At 45.0% G+C, this 25,419-nt stretch overlaps 1 protein-coding gene across 6 annotated transcripts in view; it reads left to right on the forward strand.

The window, feature by feature from the left end:
- Positions 1–19,623, forward strand: part of CCDC191 (coiled-coil domain containing 191) — a 19,892-nt gene extending 269 nt beyond the window's left edge. The window contains exons 2-16 of one of the 6 annotated variants that reach the window (XM_083884702.1): positions 1,873–2,014; positions 4,283–4,411; positions 4,942–5,120; positions 5,629–5,852; positions 6,636–6,789; positions 8,593–8,783; positions 9,517–9,763; positions 11,084–11,538; positions 12,033–12,127; positions 13,707–13,789; positions 14,830–14,931; positions 15,952–16,095; positions 17,143–17,295; positions 17,660–17,814; positions 19,323–19,623. In XM_083884702.1, coding sequence (XP_083740828.1) covers positions 1,873–2,014; positions 4,283–4,411; positions 4,942–5,120; positions 5,629–5,852; positions 6,636–6,789; positions 8,593–8,783; positions 9,517–9,763; positions 11,084–11,538; positions 12,033–12,127; positions 13,707–13,789; positions 14,830–14,931; positions 15,952–16,095; positions 17,143–17,295; positions 17,660–17,814; positions 19,323–19,455 — 2,586 coding nt within the window. In that variant the 3' untranslated portion in view covers positions 19,456–19,623. Of the gene's footprint in view, positions 1–118; positions 153–1,872; positions 2,015–4,282; positions 4,412–4,941; positions 5,121–5,628; positions 5,853–6,635; positions 6,790–8,592; positions 8,784–9,516; positions 9,764–11,083; positions 11,539–12,032; positions 12,128–13,706; positions 13,790–14,829; positions 14,932–15,951; positions 16,096–17,142; positions 17,296–17,659; positions 17,815–19,322 lie in introns of those variants that run through there. The other 5 variants (XM_083884703.1, XM_083884707.1, XM_083884705.1 and 2 more) reach the window with 5 other exon arrangements.
- The last annotated feature ends 5,796 nt before the right edge of the window (positions 19,624–25,419 follow it).

Here is a 25,419-nt window from a genome sequence, read left to right on the forward strand (position 1 = left end):
CGCTGCTCTCGAGTTGGCCTTGTGACACTCGGGAAGAGGCACGGGGAGGGCAGGGCGCTGTGGTTTTCCTTAGTCCCTGCCGAGGTTCGCGCCGGGTGGCGTGGAACAATGGGCCAAGGCGGGATAACTCGCGCAGGGACATTCCGGATCAGGTTAGACGGGGCTCTGGGTAGATTGAGGTGGTTGAAGATCGTGGAATTGTTAGGGTTGGAAAACACCTCTAAGATGATGAAGTCCAACCATTAATGCAGCACCACCATGTTCACCACCAAACCATGTCCCCGGGTGCTGAATCCACAGGTTGGTTGAACACTTCCAGGGATGGTGACTCTACCCTTTCCCTGGGCAGCCTGTTCCAATGCCTGGTCTCTCTTTCAGTGAAGAGATTTTTCTAATATCCAATCTAAATATCCCATAACAAAACTTGAAGGAAGGTATTCCCTCTTATCCTGTCACTTGCTACCTGGGAGGAGAGACCAACTCCCACCTGGCTACATCCTCCTTTCAAGTGGTTGTAGAGAGTGATAAGTTCACCCCTGAGCCTCCTTTTCTCCACACTAAACAATCCCAGTTCCCTCAGCTGTTCTTCTAGGCATTTCAGCAGCTTTGACCTTCTCTGAATACACACCTCAGTGTCTTTCCTGGGTTTAGGGACCCAAAAGTGGACACAGGACTCGAGGCAGCCTCTCCAGTGCCGAGTACAGGGAGACAATCCCTGCCCTGCTCCTGCTGCCCACACTGTTGCTGACCCAGGCCAGGATGTCACTGGCCTTTGTGGCCACCTGGGCACAGCTGGATCAGGCTGAGCTGCTGTCAACAGCACCCCCAGGTCCTTCTCTGCCAGGCAGCTTTCCAGCCACTCCTCCCCAGCCTGTAGTGCTGCCTGGGCTTGTTCTGATCCAAGTGCAGGACCTGGCACTTCACCTTAGAGAACCCCATTCCACTGGCCTCAGCCCCTCAATCCAGCCTGTCCAGACCCCTCTGCAGAGCCTTCCTGCCCTCAAGCAGAGCAACAATCCCATCCAAATTGGTGTTATCTAAGATGTCCCTGCTTTTGGCAGGAAGGCTGGACTAGGTGCCCTGTAAAGGTCTCTTCCAATCTAAACACTATAAGGAATAAGGTGTTTTATTGCTATTGAAGAAAACTCAACACACAAAACTTGCTGTTGAGGAGTGCTGCAGGTTTTTTGGGCAAATAATACAAGAGATTTACCCCAAAGCACCTTGTCCTGCACCTACAACCACCTGACCTCAAAGAACATGAATTCTAGGCTGAGGTTCCCTTTGTTTTGCTTCCCTGGGCACACCCATGCTCCCACCTTCAGCCTGGTTTTTGTGGCAGGAAGGAGTGTGCATCTGCTTCCTCAGGCAGCATCCTGGGGCTCTGGCAGCAGCACAGAGGGAAGGAGGTCAGAAATCTGGACTGTCTAGGGCACAGGTGTTACTTGTGAAAACACAATGACATATCAGGACCATTAACATTTCAGAGAGATGAATATGGGACAGAATGTCTCTCAGCCTGGCTATGACAAAAAGCTGCTATCAAATTTCATAGTTTCTGGTTGCTGGGCACTGGCTCAGCAAGTCTCCATCCAGCCCCCAGGGGCTGGGTGTTTCCTTTCTCTCTCTGTTCTCCAGCCTCTTCGTTTGGCACTAATTGCCAAATGAGTGTTTATTGCTTAATGACTTCTAAGTCCAGTTTATACAATCAAGCAGTTGTAGGAATGCATTTCAAAAGAAATCTAATCCTTATAACAGCCATGCTGTTTTGTGTTACATTCCCACTGATGTTTGCTCTCTGGAGGAGAAATGTGGAAATAGGAAGTGTAAAAATGAATATCCTTAGAAATGTTTTCCTTTTTTTAATTTAAGAGAGTGGAGCAAACCTCTGAGTATGCTGTCTCTGAAGCTTTTTCTCTTCAAAAGTCAAGATGTCCACAAAGGGTTTGGGGTCCTGTGACAAGTTTGGAAACTGCAGAACGGCTTCAAATTCATCGTGAGGCCTGTGAGGAAGGTGAGGTAAAATTCTGCTTGCCACAAGGTGCCTAAAATGAGCTATTCTTGATCCAGCTTTGTGGTTCTGACCTGAACAGGCTCTTGCAAAGCTTGAGTTCATAAGAAACAGTTTATAGTAAGATGGCTTTTCTGTAATGGAGAAAGGCATAAGAAGGATCAGTTGCAGGAGTTCAAGGCACATCTTAAATGGCATACCTGAGAGAAGGATAAACTCTCTGTCCCCTGGAGACACCAGGCCAAGACAAGGATAAGAACTGCCCTTGAAGATACACTGTGTAGTCAAACCAAGTTAGTGTGCTATAGGAAACCAGGTGAAATTACCTGACACATTTCTGATAGCAGATTAGTTGTGGCAATGGAGTTGCCCTATGTAAATTTCACATCTGTGAATAACAATGTGGTTTTATTTTGATTCCCATGCAATTTCTTCACTAATTACCTAACTAAATATTTCTTTAATAAAGCCTGCAGCCCAAAGGGCTTGCTGAAGTTTGAAAGTAAATCTGTGGTAGATTTAAAAACAAAAAGGAGGGAAATTACCACCCATCAGTGCTAGAGATATGTCTGCAATGTAAAAAGCTGATTAGGAGACAGGATTTTAAAAGCTGAGTTAATTCTTTTAAGAATCAAAGTCAGTATTACAGAACAAGATGACAACACATCTTAAGATCATCTACTTCAATCCAGGAAGTCAGCTTTTTTCACTTGTAATCATCAAGGGTTCAACTAACAGCATGGAATACACTACCTGCTTACAGTGCACTGTCTGAATGCATTATACAGCCAATGGCCCCAAAGGAGCTGTCTTTGCTCTGGTGAAAAGCCTTGTCTTTTCCTTTGGTGGAAAAGTTGCTTCCATTCCTCATGTTCCTTTATTATTTTTGTTTGCCCTTCTCTGCTAGGATTTTCCTTTCTATAGCTACCAATCCCTCAGAATTGTCCCTAGCTCAACTGAAATTTTTTTCACCTAGAATCCATTATTACAATACTTAATAGTAGTAACTACACAAAGCCCACTTTGTAAAGAAAGGAATTGATAAGAAGTGCCAGAAGACTTTTACTCCAGTTACGTGAATATCACACATTCCAGTCAAAAAAGTAACCCTTCACCAAGTGGTACGTTGTTTTCCACTCTTCTTTCTGTTATCAGATATATTTCCCTGTTCCTGATCTGGCTGGAGAATAAAAGTGATTTGAAGGACAACAAACATTAGATTTATGTTTTCTTCAAAAAACTCACTGTTTTCAAAGAAAGTTTGAAAAAAGCTTTATTGCCTTAGAAATACCAGGGAGCATCTTCACTTTGCTCCTGTGCATTGACTGTGTGTGTGACACTGTGTAATGACTCCTGCTGGAGTGGCTGCTGAGTGAGATCCCAGCTCTTTGTCCGTCCTCTCCGCACGGATGGCTGGGGATGGCTCCGCTTCTCGTGGGGCTGCTCCTGATACCTTGGAGTTTACAGCCCTGGGTCTGGCGTCAGGAGCAGCTTGGCCACCCATGCAGCAAGGCCAGCTGCTTTGTTGAGGCAGCAGACACATGAGCTGACCTTGCTTTTGAGAAGAAACTCTGGGAAAAGAGTTTTTTCATTTTTCCACAGAAGAATGGAGATGCCAACAGTCCATTGAAGGACTTCTTACCCAGTTGTTCATTAGGCATTTTGAGCTCACTGAGGAGTACCACATCCATCATGGGTGCATTCCCATAGCTGCAGTCTTAACCCTGAGTCCCAGGTGAAGTTTGCCACCTGGCAGATTTGTAAGTAGACTCACCAGTTGTTTCTGTGGTACTTGCAAAGGGTTAACCTGTACACAGGAAGCAAGTTTGTCTGACCAATGATTCTTTTGAATTTAACATAGGACAGCCTTGGCTGCACATGTGAAAACCATCTAAGTGTCTGCAAATGCAGTGGTAAAACTATGAAAGCTGTCTAAATTATTAATTGCCTCATGTGAATTCCATCTCCTTGATAAATGCTAGAAAATAGTCAGAAGTGATCTAAATGCCTGCAGAATTATAGTAAAAATGAGGTGGAGAAGAATTAATTTCTGATTTACATGACTGGGAAAGAGTTTGCCACCTTCTCCTCCTGTTATTTTATAAATCAAGAAGATAAGAACAGAACTATTAGCTTTATTCCATTTTCTGTGGCAGATCAGGTTTCAGTCATTCCTATTATGTGATATAATTATCCTAGGCTATTACTAGTTTACACTTACCATGTATTTTTTTAAGCAAGTGAAGTCATCAGTCTCTTTCTTCATGGTAGCCCAGGAGTTGCTCAGTAACTGGATGAAGTCCCAACTGAAACTGGAGCTGAGCGATGGAGAAGAGGACGTTGACTCTGTCCTTCAGGAAGAGCCTTCTGCAGCCCCTCCAAAGTATGAGCACTTTGATGGTGAGAGCACTGCAAAGTAGGTCCTGGTTTCCTCTCTGAGGCTGTGCTGGGGAAGGAAGTCAAGCCTTATGGTTTGTCAGACTGAAAGGTAACAGCTGTTTTGAGGTCAGGACAGTGGACTCAGTAGAAGCAAGATTATATGTGATAATTTTTGTCCCCCAGATCTTACAACATCTTGCTGTAGGGCTGCATAAAAGCACCTCATAAAAATTCAATGTCTCCCTTTGTGAAAGAGAATTTTTTTTCTTTTGTGAACAGGTATTTTTGAGGCCTGCCAGGTTTATACAGCCGTTTGAGATGCTCAGAGGCAAGACAGTAAAAAATGGATCGTTACTGCTCTAGCGTGTTCAATGGGAGACTGATTAAGGCTCTGGGGATAAATGGAGTGCAGTCAGTGTGTCCGCGTTCATCAGAAATGCATTCACAGTCTAGGGAAGTGATCCCTTTAATTACATTAGGCTTTGTGATCTGAGACAGAAGGGTTTATTCATTTCAAACTAGCCTGAGATAATCTGAATTTCTCATTTCAGACTTGTGCAGTTATCTGGAATGTGAAATGGAAAGTTCCTCTGTCCAGAAATACCTCCAGGATCTTTTGCAGAGCGAAGCTGTGAACTCTGGGATAGCAAAACACCTTAGACTTGAAGAGATCAAGGAAAAAAAACAACCTGCAGATCCACGAATAATCATGGAGCTCAGACACAAGCAGGTGAGCAGGCAAGGCAACTCAGTTAAATGGAATAAGGTGGAGGATTATAGGATTAGAGTAAATGCTCAGTGATACCTCCCCAGTATTTTCTCAGAGCCTGCAATAATCTCTGACTTGGAAGCAACTACCCAAAGATACTTTTCCACAGTTCAGCTGCAACTTTACTGCATTTCCATGGGCACATCAGCCATTCAGCAGTAGCTGCACAGTCAGCTTCCACTAAAACTGTTGAGGTTTTCCCCCTTTTTCTGAAGACTGACAAGAAGTCCTGCCACAGCAGTCAGTTCTGAGTTTGCTCCCATTAAGGAATATTGATTTAATTTCACTCTTTCACATGGAGTATTTTGGTAGTCAAGGGCACAGTCTCTCCAGTCAGTGCTCACTATGGATAGGGTTTCGTGCTTAATGTCAAAGGTGGATTGTGACCCACCCTGGCAGTGTACAGTGAACTTCAAATTCTTCAGCCTTTTGTGTTTGCTTTGACTTTTGCCAATTTTCTCTTGCCCAGGTGAAAGAAAACCGAATGAGGCATCAGAAGGCCTTAGAGCTTCAGAGACAAGAGGAGTCCCTGAAGAAAGCAATTCTGTCTGAAGCCAGGCTCCGAGCACAGGAGGAGGACAGAAGGAAGGCCCTGCAGGCTAAGAAGGAGGAGGAGGAGATCCAGAGGGAAATAGTGAAGCTGCGAAAGGAAATGGCTGAGAAGGAGCACACTGTGGCAAAAGTTTGGAGAATGTAAGGAAGAGTGGGGGGGGTGTGGAGAGATGAAACCACTTAAAGGTCCTTTTGTTTGATATAAGAGTGGTGGTGATCCCAAACAAAACAGCTGTTACTGACTTTGAACTCTCCCAAAACCTTTTAGTCCTCTGTAACCAACATCAGTGACAGAGTTTTTCACGAGTGAGAAGGTGGGATAAGAACAGTGTTATCCTCCCCTCAGCCATTACAGTGTGTGCACTGAATCACAAAGCAGCAGTGTGTTTGCACCACTGTGCATTCTCTCCATCCACTCTGTGGCTACATCCAGCCTTGTTAGCATCTAATGCCACATGAAAGCCAGTACACAGAGAGAAATAAAAGAAAAAACGTCTGTGTTGAAAGTCTAGCACTTACAATACTTTCCCTACTATGAGAGAATAAAGAGCATTCTTGGCTGAGAATTCTGCAGACGACATTTTGTTCTTCTGCTGAGCTTGTATTGTCACAGAGATGTCACTTTCAGGGATGCCATTTATTTACTTAGGCAACCGTGTGATTGTAAATCTTATTCAAGTGCTTTAATGAAATATTTACTGAAATAATTTACTATTTTCTTCTGCCTTCTATGTTTAGGAAATGCACCAGACTGGCTAATCTCTGGGCTCCCAGACCATTACAGAGGCAGTTTTTAAGAAGGTTGAGTTAAAATAATCAGCAGATTTCTAAGCTGTAGAGGTGGTTCTCTTACAATTTGCCAAAAAGAGAAGGTATTAGATTGTATATCACAATATTAGATCTGTGTGTTTGTTCACTTTGCAGGGAGGGGAATAGACAAGAAAAAACTCAGAAGCTGTCAGTGCAGGAGGTGTCTGCTGTGTCACCACCCCTGGTTCTGAAAAGAGAAGAGCAAGGAGAGGAGAAAGAGAGAAGGACCCAGGAGTTGCTGCTCAGGATTCACACCAGCAAGCAGAGAGTGAGCATCACCTTTCTTTATCTGAAACTCTGAGCTACCTGCCCTTGGCTACCATTTGCAAACCTGCCATAAAAAGTCCTGGTTATGCAGAATTTTTTACTTTTTTGAAGACCTCCTGATACCAGGAAAATAGAAAAGCAGGGCCAAAAGTGTCTTGTAAGACTAGGAGCAAGAAATCCTCAGGTGCCAACCCCACTGGGCCCGTGCCTCAAATGTATTCAGTGGGACATTTCACTTAGAATTGTGGAAAATACATGACTCTCCAGACAGATGAGACCATAAAGGCTTCTGCAATCAAAGAATAAGGAGATGTACAGGAGGAGGTGGAGTGAGATTTTTTTTCCCTCAAGGAAGGAAATAAAGGGGTAAAGTGGCAGAAAAAAGGCCTGAGAAGCCCTTATTGTGTGCATGGAAAGGCATTTTAAAGATTGCCTTGCACACTCTAGTTCAGGAACAGGGAGAGGACAGAAATGCTGCAGCCTGGGATGAATTTTGAGCTGTGGCTCTGAGAGTTGATGCACACCAGTAGGATATTCTGTGTTACTGCAGCAGCTCTTTCAAGGCAAACAAACTTTAATAATTCCTAGCAGGAACCTTTTTGTTTCACCTTCATTATTCTGATACCATGCTCAGCTGTGGGTTAAATGTGTATCACATACTCACAACTAAAGAGTCTTTTAGTACTGAATAATTTTATATGGGCAGTCTCAGCAAAGGAGATAAATTTCCTTAGTGCAGCAATGAATGCCATCCATCACATAATGTTTTAAATTAATAGAGCAGTCATCATCGTTGATGTCTACTTATCTACATCTAGGGTTTTTTTCAGCAGAAGAATCCTGTAGATTTGATGGTGATTCTCCTCACAGCTCAGTCCATCTGCCCATCTGCTGGATTTGGGCTTGGCTGCTGTTTAGCAGTACACAACCTCTCTCCAGCACAGTCTAAGCTGTGAAGATAAGCCTGTAGGAAACCACAGAACAATTCAGGACTGGCATCATGTGAGAAGACATAGCTTGGCTGAGCTAAGCAATAGTGGCATTTTGATTACTTTCCTAAAGCAGAAAGAAACAGCTAATGCATTGACTTTTTGTAAGTCTCCATTTGAAGATTTCAGTGAGAGAGGAATGCAATTAACACAAGGCACTATGACAAAAGGGGAGCAGCAGAGTCCTGTAAGTTGACCCACTTGGAGGATCAAAATGAACAGTGTCTGCAGTGAAAGGGCTAGAATTATGGGGTAGATTAGATAGCAAATTGCTGCTCTGTACAATGTAATTTACTCCCAAAGGCAGCGAGTCTAATTACACAATAGGGGAAAGGTTTGGCTTCCTGCTGGAACAAGGATGAGCTGAGGCCATGTCATAAATTCACTCTAGGAAGTGTCTTGATTTTTGTCTAAGTTGATTTTTTTTAAAGCAGCAGTTATTCACAAATGTGTTCTTACCTGTAGCATCTTAGACGTTTTCAAGATTTGAAAGTATTTTCCCTGTCTCTAGAAATTGTATGTTTCTCATCCATTTCAGTTGTTCATACCTGGTGAACTAAGTGCATTTCACTCCAAAGTGTAGAGCCCCTTGATACAATGTCTCTTTCTAGACCCTTTCTGCTTTTTGTAGAAGACCTGCACATGCTCTGCAATACTTTTTTTTTTTTTTTAAATTCTCAAGATAATTGTTGAAAATGAGGATTCTAAAAAGAACCTCAAAAAGGAAGGTTAGAATAGGCAAAGGGCAGAGAGGATCAGGATTTCTGTGACAGGCTGTATCTCACTCATTGGTTTTCTGAAACTCTTCCATGCAGTGCTTGCAACGACATTTCTCTGCTTGGCTGAAAGTCATTCTGGAGCACAGAATTAAAATGGGAAAAGCCAGAGCCCTTGCTGACTGGAGATGCCAACTGAAGGCCCTGCGAGCTTGGAGAAACTATACTTGGGCCCAGAAAGTAGAGCAGAAGACACGGCAATTGGAAGTTCATCTCCAAGATCAAAACAGGTAGTGCCCCTTTATTGTGGAATTCCTCCTCCTGCAGCTGTACTTGGGCAGAGCAGTGATCAGGGACTGTAAAAGGAGCTTGTCAGTTATCCAGCAGGAGGGAAACAGCAGCTATTTGAGAAAATTGCTACACTGCCTGCAGTCTGCCAGAGGCGTTGTGGCACAGATGAAAAGGAGGACAGATATAAACAAGAGCTTTAGCACTTTCCAACAAGCCTGTGTCTCAGTCTCTGTAGGTATCTTTCCTAGAAAACTCACCCTGGCTCGCTTTGGACTCCAGAGAATATGAGTTTCCAAATTTATTCCTGATTAATATATTTGCTGTTCCAGTAGAAGTATAGCAGAGATCATTTTGGCCAGTGCCTTTCATTAAGGAGTCTGTTGGATGAATTCCCTGTCATCCAGAGAAAATACTTCCCTTTGCAGGTGTCTGGCAGGCTGCAGTGGTGAGAAACTGTCACTTCCCCATATGCAGCTGGCCAGGGAACACGATACCTCTTCTGCAGCCATCCTGCATCCCAGAGATGCCACAGGAAATTGCAAAGTGTGAACTAGTGAAACTTAATTCAGAATAGCAGGCATCCTTTCCGCCCTCCCACTCCTGCTTGGAGGAGCTCTGTACGGCTTCAGAGGGCCTTCAAAGTTAAGCAGCAAAAAGACTCAGGAACTGATGTGGTGTCATGCCTGGGCAGAAGCCTCACTCCTGCCATGACACAAATTCTTTCTCATTCAGGAAAACCCAACTGGCTGTGGAGCACAACCAGCGACGCCTCCTGCGCTGCTGCTTTCTGGCCTGGCAGCACTGGAGCCGAGCAGAGATGGAAAAGCGAGAGCTGCAGATGAAGAGGGAGCAGACAAAGAGAAAGATGGAGCAGCTGCTGGAGGCTGTGGCACTGGGGAAAGGTGGGGACAGGCCACTGGAGCCTAACAAGCCTGGGACAGCAGAAGTAAACCATCATCAAGATTTACAGCAAGACAAGGTAAATCCTTCTCACGTAGTTTTGCCTGTTGGCATAGCAGAACTCTTAGAAAGTACTTACTTTATGCAGTCTGAAATAAAGAGTACATTGTCCCAGAATAATGCTGCTTTCCCAAGATGACCCCCAAATACCTGCCTGCAACTGTTCAGGAGAGAACTCTAGAATCAGAGGCAAATGTGAAGGACAATGGATGAGTTTTAAAAATAATCTCTAGTGCTGCCAAAGAACAACCCTTCATGTACTCTGAGTCGCAGTGAGCATCCCACCCCCAGATCACTTTTACTGAGAGATTAGTTACATCTTTGATGCCAGCTTAGACTTAAAAAGAATAACTTGACTGCATGACAAGAGATATTTTTCATGCCAGTGCAGCTTTCATGCTTTTAACTATGGGGGGGAAAAAAAGGTTGTCACTGGCTGTTTCAGGATAATGCACATCACAGGGAGGTAAGAGAGGAGCATCACAGGTTGCTTTCTTAAATTGTCATTTGTCAGGTTGGATCCCCACCTTCCCTTCTATCTATTAAATCTGTACCACATCAGTGCTCTAATGTCAGTATTAGAGCTCACACACACATTACAGGTCAAGCTTTCTGTTTGCTTAAGTGTGAGCAAAAGTTGATTTCTTTCAGTGCTTATACTATCCTAGTAGGCCCATATTTTTCTTCCGCTGCACTGGTAAAATTTGTGCTCAAGGCATGGGACTGAATTAAGGGTTTGACCTAGGAATCAAAGCAGACCTTGTAGCTGATGGCTCTTCAGAGAATGACCATGTGTCAGAAACGTGCAGCTTCATTTCCCACTGTGTACCTGTTTTGTGGTAACCTTTACCAAAGCTGGAAAAGAAGCATGAGGAAGCAGTGCCTTGTGGAGTTCTCTTCCATCTGAAGGGGACTGTTCAGTAGATCAGCTGTGTAGATCACTTCAACAACTGGTTTTATTTTTATTCTCCATCTGAGTGCTGAGCAGGGACAGCGCAGCTCCAAAGGGAGTGTGCTAATCCCTGAGAAATGAGCTGTCCTAAGATGTGCTCCCTAACAAAGTGGTCAGAATGTATTCCTCCCAAAGCTCTTGCCTAATCAGGATTTTTTCCTCCTGGTGAATTGGCACTCAGCTCCTTAAGAGTTCTTTTCCACAGCCTCCATTTTGTGCATAATGGGGCCCCTCTGGCCCGACTGGATAAAGATAGCTGAGATTACCCTAATTCCCAGGCATGTCACTAGATTTGCATTTAAAAAAAACACTATGCAGGAAGGGCAGAAGAGTGTTTGATTTTAATCAATGCCAAATTTTCCTCATTTCTTTTTGTTTTTCTCCTAGCCAACTGAAACTTGTCTCATACAGAAAGAGCCTGATCAGACCAGAGACCAGTCTTGTTGGGATGTTGTTCACACATCTCATTTCTACAGAACCCCCAAATGTGCCTGGGAGATTACCATTAAACATGCAACCCTGAGTGCCCAGGACCAGGCTACGTACAGGAATCAAATAGCCACAGTCCTCCAGCATTTTCAGGCACCCAGCCCAAAGACATCTCCTGCTTACGGTAGTCGTTTTGAGCACCGTCACGCCTTCCAGCAACGTGTGATTGAGGAGCAGAGGCAGCAGCTTCAGAAACAGCAAGAGCTGATCCTTAAACTGCAGGAGAATCAGAAGCTGAACAGAGATAAAGAAGAGGCAGCACAAGCTGTGGCTGTAACCCAGATGTTTAACAATTCTGTATCTCAAACCATGGAGGAAAAACAATCCAGATGCAAGACAACAACCCCTTTGAGGTATATACCCTCAATAAAGCAGGGTCAGTCATCATGTCTCATTCCCACTCGAGTTGAGCCAGAATTTGCCAGACACATTCAGTCGTACTAGTGCTATCTGCTGTTTCTCTTAGCTGTGACTTAGCCTCAAAGGAAGTATCAGACTGGCTTCAGTTCTCTCTCCTTCTCCCTCCCTGCACTGGCTCAACATCAGGTGTTCCATGCAGGATCCTTAGAAACAGCAACACCAGTGTCCCCCATAGTAGCAGTGGGGATTTACTTAGTTATGAAAAAAGAGAGCCTCATCCTATGTGTTTTAGACCATGCAGAAGCCCTGGAACTCAGGGGAATTCCTGGGCAAGGATGCATCATCAGTCCCATTTGAAGCAGAAGAAAGGTGTGTCAGGGATAATGCAGCACAATGGAGAACAGAAACTACAAGGCCATAGGTGGTTGGTGTGAGACAGAGTTTGACTACATTTACTGAAGAATTTCCTTACTGTTTTCTTCCACAGCTCACCTGATTCTCATAGGCCAGAAAACACAAGGGCAGCAGTGCAAGGCAGGAGGCCCCCGAGCCGGCTGACCTCACCTCATCCCATACTGAAAGGTATGGTTCTAGATAGCAAACACCATTCCAGACAACTTTTTCTCAACAGCTTGTATGGAAATGTCTGTCTTTGCCTCAGCTTTGCAGGTTGATGATAGTGTGCAAGTAAAATTTTGCACTTTCCTTCCCAGTCCGACAAGCGCTGTGAGAGAAGAGGGTGAGCTGTTTTTCTGTCTGAGTCAGGCATCTGTAAAACCTGGGACACTGCACACCCCTCATGTCCACACTTAGTACACTGTTGTGGCACTTATTCCTAACACCTGTGGTTGTCTGTGCTGTGACAAGACTCAGAGAAGCTGTACAGGGTTTTTTGCCATCAGTCTCATTCCCTTCATTATGCATCCCAGTAACACTTCAACTAGCCAGTCATTTTCATCCAACTTTGACAGAAGTGTTGAGATTTCAGAGGAACTTAAGTGCCTAGCCAAGGTTTTGTGAGACAACAAGAGCCAGGCTGGGGAAGGAACTCCAGATCCCTGCCTTTTGTGAGGTATCTCCCCTTCTCTGGCCACGCTGGAACACAATAAACATGCAACATAGCCTTTTTGTCACTCAGCTAGGATCAGGGTTCTGTTATATCTCTAGGTCAAGTTCTGCTGTATCAATGCAGGGTAGTGACTGTATGAAAGGTTGTCTGGAATATGATCATTGTGATGTTTTGATAGTTTTGGGATCAGCAGACCCTTTAGGCCATGACAGTTGGGCATTAGTAGTTGTCTTTCACTACCTATGTTCAGCTGCAATGCTACCTAGTCCAAGCCATCATTCACCCTGACTTGCCTGAACTCTTTACACCTTAGAGACAGAAAGCATATTTTGCAGAGCATTCAAGTACTTGTGTTTAAGATCCCAAAAAAAAATTCAGTGAAGAAATTATCATTGAATGTGTTTCCCTTGGCAGAGAATCCTGGGACAGCTGAGCAGAGAAAAGAATCTGAGGAAACATACTGTGGTCAAAACACTTCAATACCTCCCAGTTATTGATTGCTTCAGGCTGTGCTTTGTTTGCAACTGCAGAGGAAGCAAGCACAGGTTCCCAATTCCTCTGCATGTTGTGTATGTAACACCTTTGCTGACGGCCAGCAAGATCATTCAATTGAAATTTATTTTCCAAAAAAAGCATTAAGCAGGAATTTCTTACCAGTGGGACCAAGTACCTGTATGTCACTGTGACAATGACACTGTCATGAAATTGCTTTTAAATAAGCAGTTAGAGCTTACTGGAGACCTCAGAGCAATTGCTGCTAAATCATGTGCCCTGAGCCTCAGCCCTCAATCAGGAAAGGCAGGGAGGGACAAACCCTCTGAGCACAGCTTCATTCATAACCGAGCCTTATGGTTGTGACTGTCAAGGAGGGTGGAGAGAAGGTACCATGCTCCTGAGTCATCTCACAGACGTTTATGGGCTCCTTGTTCATGACACTGCCAGCTGCAAGGGGCAGGAGGGAGCAGCTCCCTTTGTGCGGGCATTGCCAGGGCAGTGGGAGCCTGGCATAGAGTGATGTATCCTTGTTCACCAAACTTGAGCCATTACACCATAGCTCATTCCCACTAAGCCTTGTGTCCTTTGTTTCTGTAGGGATGGAGGAGAGAGCGATTCAGCGGGCAGAACAGAAGAAGAAAATAGAAGAAGCCAAACAACGAAAAGCAGAGGAAAAATTGGTAAGGGAAGTGGAAAATGAAATAAAGCGTCTTTCACAGCATTCCAGTTACAAGAAAAGCTGATTAACCCCAGAGTCGGGGACTGAGAAAAGGCCCTTCATCCAAAGCAGGAGTTTTATAACTTGTGAGAAAGTAAATGTCCCTCACACATCAAAAGAAGTGGTTACTGCTGCTTTTGCAGCACCAGCCCTGCTGTATCATAGGCAGGCACTTCATCTTGAAGTTGCAGTTCTAGAAGCAGCCTCCCTTATCATCCCCAACACTTTTTTCACACCTACCCCATGACTGTAGCTTGTCTTTGCTGAGAATGGTAAGGGTGGAAATACACACAGGGACCTGGCAGTGGTGGGGTTCCCTCCCTGCCTTTCCTCTCTGGTCATATGCAGCTTGAGGATATGCAGTCTCACCTGGTAAAAATTTGCAACTTTCTGGAAAATCTCTGCTGAAGAGGGAAGATACTGACAATGTATAGTTAATACACAAATTCTGTGATATACATCCAACAGAGGAGCCTTCTTCAAGTCAGGATATTAAACTGTTAGTGAAACATTGCTAGTAAATTGCATTAGCATTATAAAGTGTCCAAGGAAGAATCTTCAGTATCTGGGGAAAGAAATGTTTGGGTACCTGTAATACTGCTTTGCATATGGAAATGAAACTTGAGAGCAGTTGCCTAGAGATTCAGAACTGACTTCAGTAATCAAGTTCTCAATAAATGACTTGGTGTATGGTTTACATTTTTTTAGAGGAAGAGTGAACAAATACTATAACTTAAGGCAAAGAAAGATTTTTGTGTACATGCATAGAAAAATCGATAGATAAATAGAGATATGTATATAGGGAATAAAAAGGATGGTCCCTCCTCCCTGTCCCTTCCACAGTTCATTCTTGAGCACAGATCACGTCTAGTATGTGAAACTTCACCTGCTGAAGTTTCAGGTGCTGGTCAATATTAGAGGAATACTAGGAAAGTTTAAAGATCTGTGTTCATGGAAAAGGTCACATGAAACAAATTGAATTTCACCTTTCTCCATTTCAAGGCCCAACTGAAGGCTGAAGAGGAAGCACGACAGAGGAAGGAAGCCGAGGAAAAGGAAGCACAGCAGGAAAAGCGCCGGGAGGAGAGAAGGCAGCAGAAGCTGGTGACCAAATGCCTCACCTGTTTCTTCCCCTTTAGCAGGGATAGGGAAGAAGATCCATTACCCACTGGTACCCAGTCAGCAGCCAGAGTAATGTGAACTGAAGGTCTGCATTCGTAGAGCAGAGTTGCACAGCACAGCACCCACAATACAGACTCACAATCTGCCCCCTTTCTGGCAGTGTCAGGGGAAGGGCTGTGTCCCAGACGTGCTATGAAGTGTCTCCTCAGCAGGACTAGAAGTCCCAGCTGCTGGACATCTCTGCTGAGATACAGCCACATAAGCCCCTCACAGTGGGAGCATGTTCAGTCTACTCTCAGATTCCTTCCACTCTTGTCACCCCTCCAATGTACACAGTGATACCAGTCACAAACACATGATTCAGAAGTAAACAAGCCTGACACTTATATCAAGGGCACCTTTTCCCCTTGGATCTAACCTAGGAATAGCTGCACTTCATTATTGTTACTTAGAAATGAGTTGTCCTAATAACCCAAATAGCGCATTTAAAATCCTACAGGAATTCAACCTACAACTACTGTTCTACTGCTGTTGAGAGTCTTAGAATGTTTGACATTCATCCCTGAGTATCAGTCAGAAGTGTGTTATACAATTAGGAAATACTCACATCCCTGCCCTGGTATTTATGGTAGATTAAGTGGTAGGGTCCATGCATAAACTCAGAATCATTTCTGGACATGTTTTGGACATCAAAGGAGGTTCCTGCTACATCAGCACTTGTGGTAGCCACAGGTGTCATGTCTGTTACAGTAATTCCAAGCTGCAGTGCTGATACACAGCCCAAGGGAGTGTCTCCAGGTATATCATCATCTCCCAGAGGACAATTTGCTTTAGGACACAGGTTCTACTGCATGGGGTCATGTCTAGTCTGCAGTGCTAGATGATGCAGATCCCTATTTCCTGTCAGGTCAGAACCTCCAGCTCCAATATGATAATTTATTATCATTGCTTAATAGGCTCTTTATCCTGAGGGAATTAAAACTACTGTTTTTTATATTGCAGAAAGAACTGGAGAAGCAGAAGAGGCTGGAGAAAGAGCAGCAGCTCCAGAAAAAGGCTAGAGATCACTATGAGAAAGTCCTTCTCAGAAAGCTGGGAATAGTGCCATGGAAAAGGCTGAGGGAGCAAGCCAAGGAAAACCTACTGGTAAGTGCTGAGAGTAAAGGAAATGACTGCTGCCATAGGAGGAAGGGAAAAAGTAGATGCAGCACTTAGCAGAAGCCTTAATAGGCTTTTAGGCCAGGTAGAGATGGAAAAAGCAAAAACTCTCCTTGCATACCCTACCTTATATTAGTTCTTTAAATCAGTCCATCTGACAATAATCATGAAAAGCCATTAAAAATCCCACAGGGATGGCATCCTCATTTATAGCTGATTAAACAGGAAAAAATTTAATGTTATATGACATGCACCTGCCAGTTCTCTTACTCCACAGCAACACTTATCAGTGAGATGCCACCAGGCAACTTCAGCTGCAGGACTTAACCCCAGTTTATCATCAGGGCTTTCACTTTCCTTGAAATTGTTGGTACAGATCGGCCACTGCTGGTGGCAGGACACTACAGGTGATAATCCAACAATCTATTCTATCCTGGCCTTATCCTCAGTGCAGAACAGCAAGTGGCAGCTTCCAAGACCTCGATGGAGGAATATTGCTAATGAAACATTTCCACACGTGACTGAGTTGGCATCCCTTATCAGGAGAGACTGATAACACTCAGCTGTATCCTGAAGATCCAGCCAGAGCCCAGGGCTAAATTGGAAAGCTTCCATTTAAGTCACTGGAACTGCAGCTACTCACAGTACTTGACCAAATGCACACAGGCCTCCAGCTGGGAAGAAGTAGATGGATACAAGCTGTTCCATATGTCCACCCCGCTGGTCAGCATTATGGACAGGCTTGGACTAAGCTGTTACAGGCCATGCCTCTGCCCCATTCACAGTCAGTTAAACTGAGCATCTCATTCAAATGGCTTTTCTCTGGAAGTGATGCAGCAGTGGCCAGGTAGAGAGACTGGTCTTGTTCCTTACGCTGACCCCTCTTTGTGGGATCCTGTATGTTACTCCACCTGTCAGAAATCTGGATTTGAGCAGCCCCAAAAAGCTGAGATGATTTTCTAGTGCACCAAATTTTCTGTGGCTTTTTACTTAGGCAGTCACCAATTCAGGTAACCAGCTGATGTCTTCACTCAGGTGGCACAAAGGCACCACAGCTTGGGCCTGCAGAGGAAATGCCTGAGGAGTTGGCTGCAGGACACCCAGCAGAGTCTCAGGGAGAAGATGTCTCGGGCTGAGGACTTCTATTCCCATATGTTACTGAGATGGGGCTTCAGGAACTGGCTAAAGGTTGGTCTGCACCACAGTAGGGAAATGATACCATGCCTTCCCCTCACCACAGTGCAATTCACAAATACAACCTTTGCAGAGTTATGCTATCCCCATTCCAGCAACATTATTCCCTTTTTCTGAGACCTTCTCTCAGCTTCTCACTCTCCATCACTCTCTTCCACACAGAATTTTCTCTTACACACTGCTCCTCCACCATCCACTCTCTCATCCTGCTCCCTGCTGATTTTCCTCCACTCCTGTGCCCACTACCCTTCACTGCCACAGTCTCAGCACCATTTTATTTATTAGGCCAGAGGTTGGGAGAGAAAAGAAGAAAAAAAAAAAAAAAAGCCTTTCTCACCTGTTTCTTTGTCCTCCCCAGTACAAGGATTATCTCTCTGCTGAGGAGGAGAGAGCAAGTACCTTCCACACAGTCTGCCTCATGAGGAAGTGCTTCTGGGCATGGTTTGATCATGTCATGGAGGAAAAAAGGGCCTTATGGGCGAAGCTGAAGATTGCTGCTGAACACAGTAACAAGTAAGTGTTGTAGCAGTTCTAGCACTTACTCCAGTTCCCTTACTATCGGTTCTTTTTACTTTAGTTTAATATACCCTGCAGATTATTTTAGGAACTACTTTTGACAGGTCAGCTGCTCCCCAGGAACACATGAAACAGGTTTTACACTGCTGGTGTTTTGCTTCTGTGATATGCGCAGACAGCCTCAGCAGAGGTTTATGCTAAGTTTCCATGCAGCCTGGAAAAGAAAGTGTAATGGCACCCTTCACAGGACTTTTAAATCTGAAAAAAAAGAGAATACAGTGAAAGCCTAAGTAAGGATAAGAAGCTGAAACTTTCTAAGCTGATTAGCAGATCTGGCCATGCAGCCTCTGCTAAAAGCTGCCTTAGGAAAATCTTTAAGTACAATTATAGCAAGCCAAATGATTGTGTAGGAATTACATAGTACTTTTTTGTCCACAGCAGATATTTAGTTCACAAATCCAAAGTTGATCAACTAGAAATCCTACTTAAGGAGTCTTTACATTTATGCCATCACCAGCCTGACTTGGCAGCAAAAACTAGAGCACTCAGTTCTGCCAGTCACGACTGGAGCTGGACACACCCAGTCCACTCCTTGTCCCATTAAATGCATTCTAGCAGGAAGAAAAAACTATTGTCAAAGGTCAGCAGAAAACAGAAGTCTGTTCACCTGCCTCATCATGGAAGCATGGTAGCTGCATGCAGTCATGAATAGGCTGTGCCTCTGCACAGCCCCAACAGGATCTGCAGCACCTTGGAGGAAGAATGAAATTAAATTCACCTCTTATGTTGTAGAGCAAACCTGTTGTAGCTTGCTGTGTCGGTAAGGTCTGAATAGTGCACAGCTTGACATTAACAAGCCAGCAAACTGGAGTAACCAGGGGAAAGTCAAACCAGGAAGAGACTGTATTTGTTCTACGTATGACCCCCTATTAGGAGCATAATCACCTGACATTCTTCCTTATCTCTTTCCCCACTTGCAAAAGGCAGCACAGACCTTGCCATAACAAACTCTTCTTTAGACAGGACTGTGGTTCCCTATTGCCCTTATCAAAGGGCAAGGGCACCTTTGATGAGGTGGTTAAAATCAGATAAGAATTGGAGCCTAGCTGCCTGCACTTCCAAGGGGTTGGTTTGGACCAAATGAGCCTGCATTTTTCCTAAAGAAACTTCTTTCAGAGGCCCTGTTTATTCTTCAGAAAACCTCTTTCATCTTTAGAGTGCTAAGCAAACACCAGCTAATAAATCCTGTCAGAGAGAAGAGCAAAATTCTTGGTGGAGAGGAATAGAAAAGGGCAATATGTTATTTTTCCCCAGCATGATTGACATACCAGTGAAATGGTCTGTACGTAGATGCTTAACATGTGACAGCCCTGACTAACAGCAAAGGACAAATCCTCAAGATCTGAATTCCCCCTTCGAACAGAAGTTCTCTTTTGATTGCCTCTTATGTCACATACACATTTGCATGTTGTCACTTTGTTCCTTGTGTCCCTAATTTCTTTCAGGAGACTTACACTGAACGCATTCAAGGCATGGAGACAGTACCCATTACTGATGAAGAAGGAAAGGGAAAGAGAAGAAAGAAGGAACCAGCTACGCAGGATAGTAGCTGAAATTCTCCCCAACTTCCAAACATGACAGAAGAGTCAGAGATGGGAAGGAGACAACAAGACCAGTTCTGTTCAGTGCTATCTCCCTGCTGGCTGAAACAAGTCCAGGGGGAAGGGACTTACCAAGTGCAGAGGGTCTCAGAGGCAAAGGGAGCTCCCTGTGGTCACTGTTGTTGCAAACAAAGCATAGGTGGAAGCTGATCTGACAGTTTGATGTTGCACTTCATGGAGTCATTCCCCTCAAGCCTCTGTAGGGCTGTCTTGGCTGGTGGCTATGAAGCCCAGATAACCAAAGCCTAGCCCAGGGTGTGTTTGAGGCCAAGGCCGTTTTCACATGCAGAGCTGCAGCAGTGACATGAGTCCTCCTCCGTCTAAGGAAGCACAGAACTGAACTGCACCTCTTTTTGCCTAAGCAGGAACCCAGAGCTTTTTTGTTGGCAGTACTCTGTAGGGTGACAGCTTGTCCACAGGGCAGACAGACCTGACTGTCAGCTGACCCTTACCCACTGCTGTGAACTTGGCCACCCAGAGAACAGTTTCTAGCTAACTGTGCCAGGAAAGTTTGGATGGGAGGAGGAGAGGGAAGAGCTGTTTATGCAAACCATATTTGCTAATGATGCAGATCACATCATTCCATATGGAAAGTGTAAAACCAGTGTTCTTTTGCAAGGGGCTGCCTTGTTTGCAGCACTGGCCAGTTCACAAGCACAGTGCCTTGATTTTGGTACCAAGCAGTGATCCCAAGTTTAAGAGCCTTAATTGTCATTTAAACACTTCCTAAGCTGTTTAATATTTCAGGGTGTATTGTGCAAGTCTGTCTGGGCTGTTGCAGTTGATCCAGTACTTCAAAGAAAAAAAGACAAAACTCCACAAAAAAAGGCAGATTGTACCTTTTACAGAAGCTAAAGCTGACATGATTAAAATGAGTTTCATACTACTGTTTAACCTTAACCTGCAGCATAATGCAGACAGGGTGATGCTGTTCAGGTACACTATGTCTTAGCAACAACATAAGGCAGGAAGCTGGAATCACTTTCCTCTCACAGCCAGATAGGCAAAGCTCTCCAAAAGCATTTGGCAGTACAGGAAGTACTTGAGTAACACCAGAAAGACAACAGTTTACTGTTATCTTGAAACAGATCATTAGTAAAACCCATATATGCACTGGCAATTTCCAATAAACCCAAATCTGAAGCAAATACAACTGAGCTGTTGGTGCAGATTGTGTAAAGCCAACTGAATGGACAGAAGGCCAGAGCCAGGGACCCAGACCAGCACTAAGTGCTGCAGACAAAGTGGCATAGGACAGGGTGGGTGTCCAAGCACAGCATCACACTCCAGAGCTTTAGCATTGGGAATTTGTCCATGTGGACACAGGAATGTGGCCAGAAAAAGGACTCTGCCCACTAAGCCAGGCTATCGAGCAGGCTGTTGGTGCAGGTGTGAAGACAGCTGTCACTCCCAGGCACCTCCCACAGGCATCCTCTGCAACGCCCGAACATTCCCCAGCTCCCAAAGGCGCGGTGCAGACCTGACCGGCAGCAGGTCAGACGAGCCCCTTCTCCAAGCACAGGGAGCTGAAGGTGCCTGCCTGGAGTGTGGGCGAGTAAGACCATCTGGCTGCATTAAGAGGCAGATTGTGAGAGGAAGCACAAGCTGGGAGAGGCAGGATAACTCGTGTTGCGGGGAAGAGCGGGGAGGGCTTTTTTTCAGAGGACTGAGCCAAACAGGCAGGGAGGTGCAGAGCTGGGGTTGAGCTCCCAAAGCAATGCCCCAGTGCAGCCAGCAGCCACACTTAGTGCTAACAGCAATCCACTTGCTCTTAAAGCATTCTTCCCTGTTGGAAGTCTCTGCCACAAGTGGCCAGGAGCTCGTGGCCAACGAGCTCCTAGAACTCCTGAATTATACTCCCATTTTTCTGCTGGAATTTTCCTCCTGACTGGGGCTTGACAATGAACACAGCAAGGAAGGTCTCTGGCCCACCCTCCACCTGGATTTATAGTGTAAGGACAATAGTGACCCAGAGGACAAAAGGTGAGACAGAGAAAGTATCTCCATCTGGAGAGGACATCCAGCCAGCCAGCAGCAGGACATGCTGCAGCTATAAGGGGAGAAACAGGAGTTTGTAGCAGTACAGTGGATGTATCCACATGTAGCCTGGAACGGACCCTAGTAACAGGCTGGTTATGTATTGAATTTACATCTTGCACAGCTAAAAAGGTGCCCCAAACCACTGGCTACTGCAGATTGTTTCTAAACTGCAGATTCTTTCTCCAGCAATGCACATTTTATCCACAGCACCGCACATTTTATCCACTCTTCTCAGTGCCCCTCACCATCCATGAAAATAATGCTGCTTATGTGGAGCTTAGTTGCCTCCAAAGAATTTGAAGTACAGTCAACACTTTGGAAGCTGTCCTTTGCCCCCAATACTCTCACCTTCCAGGGTTTCCTTCAATTCCTGGTAGCTTTGGAAGATTCTCCTGACAAGACGCTCTTTGGTTGGACAGTGCAGCAGCAAGAAGCCAAAAGAAGATCCAGGAGCTGTGCTTTGACAGCCCTGCCCTACTGCCAGTGCAAGCATGGAGCTGAAGCCTCAGCTAGATCCAGCTGAGGGATAGGGAAGATGTTCAGGGATCAGGCAAATTCATACCGAACATGGTCTAAATCAAAAGGGAGATGAGAAGACCCTTGACTTCCCTACTGATCCACACCTGGCTGAAACAACTCAAACCTCCTTGGCAGAAACAAGGCAGTGCCAGATAATGCACAGGATACCCCTCAAATCCCTGGCAAAATGTTGGTGTTTTGCAAATTGAGGCTCCCACAGGAGGGTGACATGAGAGCTTGTCAGAACAAAGGAAACAGCTTCAGCCTGCAGCTGTGCCAGAGCATTCCTCCTGCTCCAACACTTGGCTAGATGCAGATGTCAGTGCCTTAATGCTGGTCATCAGCCCACACTCACAGCTCAGGCACACTCCTGCCTGTCAGCTCCTTGCTTTTCTTAGCAAGAGAGGGAGGTGGCTGCACAGCCAGGCTTTCGTTCTCTTGCACAGGGGTGGGGGGAGGACTGTTACTGCAGTACAACAGCAAATACAGAACCTTGAAGTGATTGCAAACCCTCATCCTCTATAGGCACCCTTGCCCTACACAGTTCTTACCGTTTCCCAAAAATCTTAACCAGAGAAATACCATCTTCTCATTAATCTGTACACTGGTCACTTCTAAGTCCCCCAGTCCTTGCACAAACTGGATCTGAAAGAGTGCTTGAAATATTAAACAATTTCCTCTGCTCTCCCTAGGCTGGGAGGGACAATAGTTAGCCTGGGAAGGGTCCATGGACCACTGCAGTATGATCCACAGCCCACATCTTCGCAGATCTGTTACCCATTATGGGTTATGGGCACCTGTCCCAGCAGTGCACCTTGGCCTTCTCAGCACAGGAGCTGCCACTCCAGGGCCAGCACAGCAAGCCACAACAGGGAAAAAAAATAAAAGCTAGGGAGAGACAGAATGTCTTGTGTCCCCATCAACAGCAGTGGAGTTAATAAAGCTGGTCATGCTTGGGTGTCCAAGCCTGACATCCTTCTGTGAACACCAGTCTCATCCAACTAAAACCCTGCTGGAAGATCCTTGTTGTCAGCAGTGTGAAGTTATCTTCAAACAGAAACAGCTGAACAGCAGACAGAAGTACTACCCAGGCAAATCAAAGCAGAGCTCTGCATCAGTCAAAGGCACCTGTGATTCTACTCATTAAAAGTTATCTTGCCTTTCAGCAGCTGTCCCAAGATACCAACAGAATTAAAGGCTACATCTCCTCCCACTATTTACAAGGAGAATATCCAAGTCATTTCCAAATATGGCTTAGAAAAGGGTTTAAAGCAAGAGATTGTTCCTTTTTGGGGTTCTGGGTGTACTATGTGGGCAGGTTTCAGTGGGAAAGCAAGACACGGGATAAAAAGGCCAGGAACCTGCTCACATACTGATGCATTGCTCATAGGATGAAAGATCCCCATTCCAATTCCTACCATGAGGGAATATCCTTAGTTTCTGGGATGCTGAGAACTGCCAGCAGGTCTCTCTCTCATCTCATTACCAACAAGCCCAAGGGTCAACTTCTGCAGAACTGGAAGAACATTTGTTTCCCAAGCTTTCCTTAGCCTGTTGCTCCCTTATTCCCAAGTCCAGCTCACAGCTGAATAGCCATGAGACAGTGGCAGCTTTGGGTCATTTGGCTTGCCCACATGTGTTGGCATATATCAACAGGCCACTCCACAGATCATTTCCATTAATTTATTTTGGTTCATTTGATACCCATTTGGGAACACTGAATATGATGCAAAATGGACACAAATATACACACATCAGTCCCTTCAAATAAGCTCACAAATGTTTCACAAAGTTTCTTCCTAAAGCTCAAGTTAAAAAAAATACTTTCCACTTTCTTCCAGAGTTTATCGCTCTTCACATTATCATTAGAGAAATTCCATAAAGACAAGATCTTGGGAGGTTAAATTCCCACATTTCAGGAAGAACCTCACCTGTCTGCAGACAGATTTTTGCTCCACAAACATCCTGGTAGGGGCAAAAAAAAAATCCTAGGTAACTGTAGAATTTTTCACTGAAAGGAATACAGGAAAACACATCCATAATCACACACGCTTCCTGCCCTAATGAGGCAATATACATTCATATAGGAGGAAAAAACCAAGCACATTATTAAGACATTAGGCAGTGAGGCAGTATCCATTTTATCTTCAGAAGAAATTTTACAGCAAATGGTTTCATTAAGACACTTGAAAGCAACCTACTTTGAAGAGAAAAAAAAGCACCATCATAGCATGAAGGCTGAAATGTGATTAGGAGTCACAAGCAGCACCAGCTCAGGCTCACCAGTGACTTTTGTCATTTGAGGACAAGTTAAATGGAGAAACAGTCAATGTGGGGACCTGTGACTCGCCTACAAAACAGCACAATGCAGGAAGACACAGTTAAAGAGGGCCAAGCCACCACTTGCAGGGTGTATCTACTGGAGCACTGTTCCTACTACAGACACCAAACAGTGGGGTGATGGCATTTGGACACAGAGGGTGTAACACCACAACACCAGAACCCTGGCCCCCTAAGAGCTGCCTGGTCTGCAGGAGTCCACACTATTTGTGGAACAAATGCCTTTTAAAAGGTCATGGGGAAAGCAAGATAAACTAACTTCCGAAGTCTGGGTGAAAAAACATCAAGGCTGGCTATTACCAAAATCCTTCCCTGCTCTTGATCAGCTTTAAGTCCTCTCTTCACACACAGGGAAAACCTTCAAGAGCCAGCAGGGCACTATTTTCTGCATTGCCAGCATACAGCTTTACATGTGAGACACTGGCCCTTGCCTGAAGGCCACACACAACCCACAGGCCCCCTGTCACACGCAGGCTGCTCCCACTGCTCCAACCCCCAGGCAGCACGGATCTGGGCATCCACTAACACAGGGAGCCCAAGGGCTGACTCTGTGTGCCTGGATTTTAACATTTATCTACCAGCGTGGTCAGTACCAAGCTCAGCAGGAAATTATTCACAAAGGGAACTGTTCCTGAGCACACACAGAAACTGCAAAGGGAGCATTACCCTCCAAGGGCTTCCTGCTACTTCTCAGGGATGTTGAAAGGAGAGTTCCCAAGTATGCATCTGAAGGGATTGAAACTCTTCCGCCCATTTAGATGTCTTTTAAATATCCTATTACTTTATGCTTCTCATCTCCCAACCATTCACACAGCAAATCCTATCAGGAAGAAGAGGTAAACCAGTGCCGGGCCGTTAAAGAAACGGCCACCATTACTATGCAGATTACAGCCACCTGAACCTCCTATTCACTGAGGAACCAGCACTGCATTTTCCTCCTAAAAAAAAAAAAAAAATCCTTGTAACCCTTTAGTGCCCTGCTTGGTTTCAGTTCCCCCTGGAGCCAGTGCAAAAAAATGAAATTTACTTTAGTACTTCATGC

The sequence above is a fragment of the Zosterops lateralis genome, assembly GCF_965231275.1.
Source record: "Zosterops lateralis genome assembly, chromosome: 2".
Taxonomy (NCBI): domain Eukaryota; kingdom Metazoa; phylum Chordata; class Aves; order Passeriformes; family Zosteropidae; genus Zosterops; species Zosterops lateralis.